At 36.2% G+C, this 2,294-nt stretch overlaps 1 protein-coding gene across 1 annotated transcript in view; it reads left to right on the top strand.

Annotated features, from left to right (window-relative positions):
* lama2 (laminin, alpha 2) overlaps positions 1 to 2,294 on the top strand; it is a gene marked incomplete at its 5' end in the record, with an annotated part of 234,410 nt that overhangs the window by 130,831 nt on the left and 101,285 nt on the right. The window contains 1 exon segment of the mRNA XM_014015734.1: positions 2,060 to 2,271. Coding sequence (XP_013871188.1) covers positions 2,060 to 2,271 — 212 coding nt within the window.

Here is a 2,294-nt window from a genome sequence, read left to right as displayed (position 1 = left end):
GTCTTTTTGATCATTTTGAGACTGATTTACTAAACAAGAACTGAATTTGTAAGAATAATAATCTTGTTTTCAGAACGTGTAAGATTATTTGTCTTGTTTGAAATTTTGACTCAAATCAAGTCAAAAATTTCTGCCAGTGGAGTAAGAAAATTTTACTTGGTAAGATTCTTGAAATAAGAAAAAACTGAGTCAAATCAAGTATTTCAAGAATCTTACCAAGTAAAATTTTCTTACTCCACTGGTAGAAATTTTTGACTAAATTTGAGTCAAATTTTCAGACTAACAAGACAAATAATCTTACACATTCTGAAAACAAGATGATTATTCTTACACAATCAGTTCTTGTTTAGTGAATCAGTCTCAAAACAAGATCAAAAAAGACATTTTGGCTGATATAAGATTTTAAAACTTGGTAAAATGGGCAGTTTTTGCAGTGCACCGAAGTGGTTCTGGCACAAAAAAGTCATTTATTAAGATTAATTTAGTTGGTTTAATAATTTATGCTGGTTTTATTGAATCTAACGTGAAGAAGGTGTAACTACAGTTATTAAATCAGTTTATTTATCTGTTTAATGTTTAGAAGGTCTGGGATGATGCACATGAATCTTGTGCAGTAGGTTGTTATTCATCAGTTTCCACAGCTCCAAAGAAATTCTTATTTTCTTCTGTTTTGTCTCCGGCTTCGATGCTGCTTCAACAGACGTGAGCGAAGAAAACTGCGCTCTCCACCACCGACTTAAAAAGAAAATCTGCAATATCCTGATGAGAAGTTTAAAGGATCTAAGATTTCTCAAAAACCAAATCAGTCCTCCTCTTCTCCTGGAATGGGAGCGCTGCTCCGCCTGTTCCCACTTCCTCCAACTGATTTTCATCTTATTCACACTCAAGATGATAGGACTGTTCAAAACCTCATTATGGGCTGGTGCTTGGTTCAGTTATTTATGAACCAATAAATTAATGTCTTTGTGCATTTATGACACAAGACCATGTTTTATTAGGAATAAAACTGTTGCCTTTTGCCAGTTATTGTCTCTGGACCAGCTGAACTTCATTTTGTCTTTGCTAACTGGATCCAAACAGTCAGTTCTGTTTTGAACAAGAACAATAATTTTGTTTTGATCATTGGGTGTTTGTGATATTAGCACCAGAAGCTGAGGTAAACAATCATTTTGATTGTACGTATCTGTTTTTTCTGAAACCCAAGTAATTTTCTTCTGTTGGGCGCATAAAGAAAACCGAGGTGAGCTGCTGTATATTTTGTTGCAGACTTGAAAGCTGAGGAGAACTGTAATTTTAAATGGTATTTGCTACATAAAAGCAGCACATAGTTGTATTTTCAAAGGACATTGCCCTACCAGCTTTCTCAAAGGAGAAAGAAGAAAATAACATCAAAAAAATAAGATGACATCTGATTGCTACAACTTGGAAGCACAAAGCAGGAATGCAATTATTTGTTGAGATATTCAAACATTTACGGATGCACTATTTTTTTAAAATGTAGTCACTCTTGTACAAGTGTGACAAAGTATAAAGAAAATAAAGAAGACAGCAGAAAAGTTCATGAAGCTGCACATTTGCAACCATGTTTGTATTCTTTACATTAGCCTTGATTTATCTCCTAATCATTAATGTAGAATGTTTATAAGATCTCTGCTGCATTTGAACTTGAAACTCCTCTAGAACAGGTTCTCTCAAGCCATTTGGGTCTGGGGACCCCTTAGAACGGCAAAATAATTCCAGGGACCCCCTCATAAACCCCATGCTGTTTTAAAAGATAATTTATTGTCATTTCAACCCCTAAATGCTATAGGAATATATATTTTTATTAAGTTTATTTTGTTTGTTTTATTAGTTCATTGTTCTCCATTATTTTTAAAAATAAAACCAAATTAAGATTTTAGTAAAAAAATTTTGAGGACCCCCAAGATACCTCTCGCGGACCCCTGGGGGTCCAGGGACCCCAGCTTGAGAACCTCTGCTCTAGAACATCTCTGAACTGTTGTGTAACACACAACGTCTGGGTGATTATCAGCTATTTAGTCTTTTTTCTGCTGTCTAGATGTTCCAATGGATACTACGGCCAGCCCGGTGTACCAGGGGGGTCCTGTCAGCCCTGCGACTGCAATGACAACCTGGATCTATCCACACCTGGAAGCTGTGATCCAATCACAGGCCAGTGTCTGCGGTGTCGCCAGGGTTACAGTGGAGCGACGTGTGAAAGCTGCGCTGAAGGTTTTTATGGAGATGCTGTCACAGCAAAAAACTGCCAACGTAAGTAATGATAATAATAATAA

This window comes from Austrofundulus limnaeus, unplaced genomic scaffold (assembly GCF_001266775.1).
Source record: "Austrofundulus limnaeus strain Quisiro unplaced genomic scaffold, Austrofundulus_limnaeus-1.0 Scaffold133, whole genome shotgun sequence".
NCBI classification, from domain to species: domain Eukaryota; kingdom Metazoa; phylum Chordata; class Actinopteri; order Cyprinodontiformes; family Rivulidae; genus Austrofundulus; species Austrofundulus limnaeus.
Note: the sequence above shows the minus strand (reverse complement) of the source record. Positions and strands in the feature narration are given on the sequence as shown.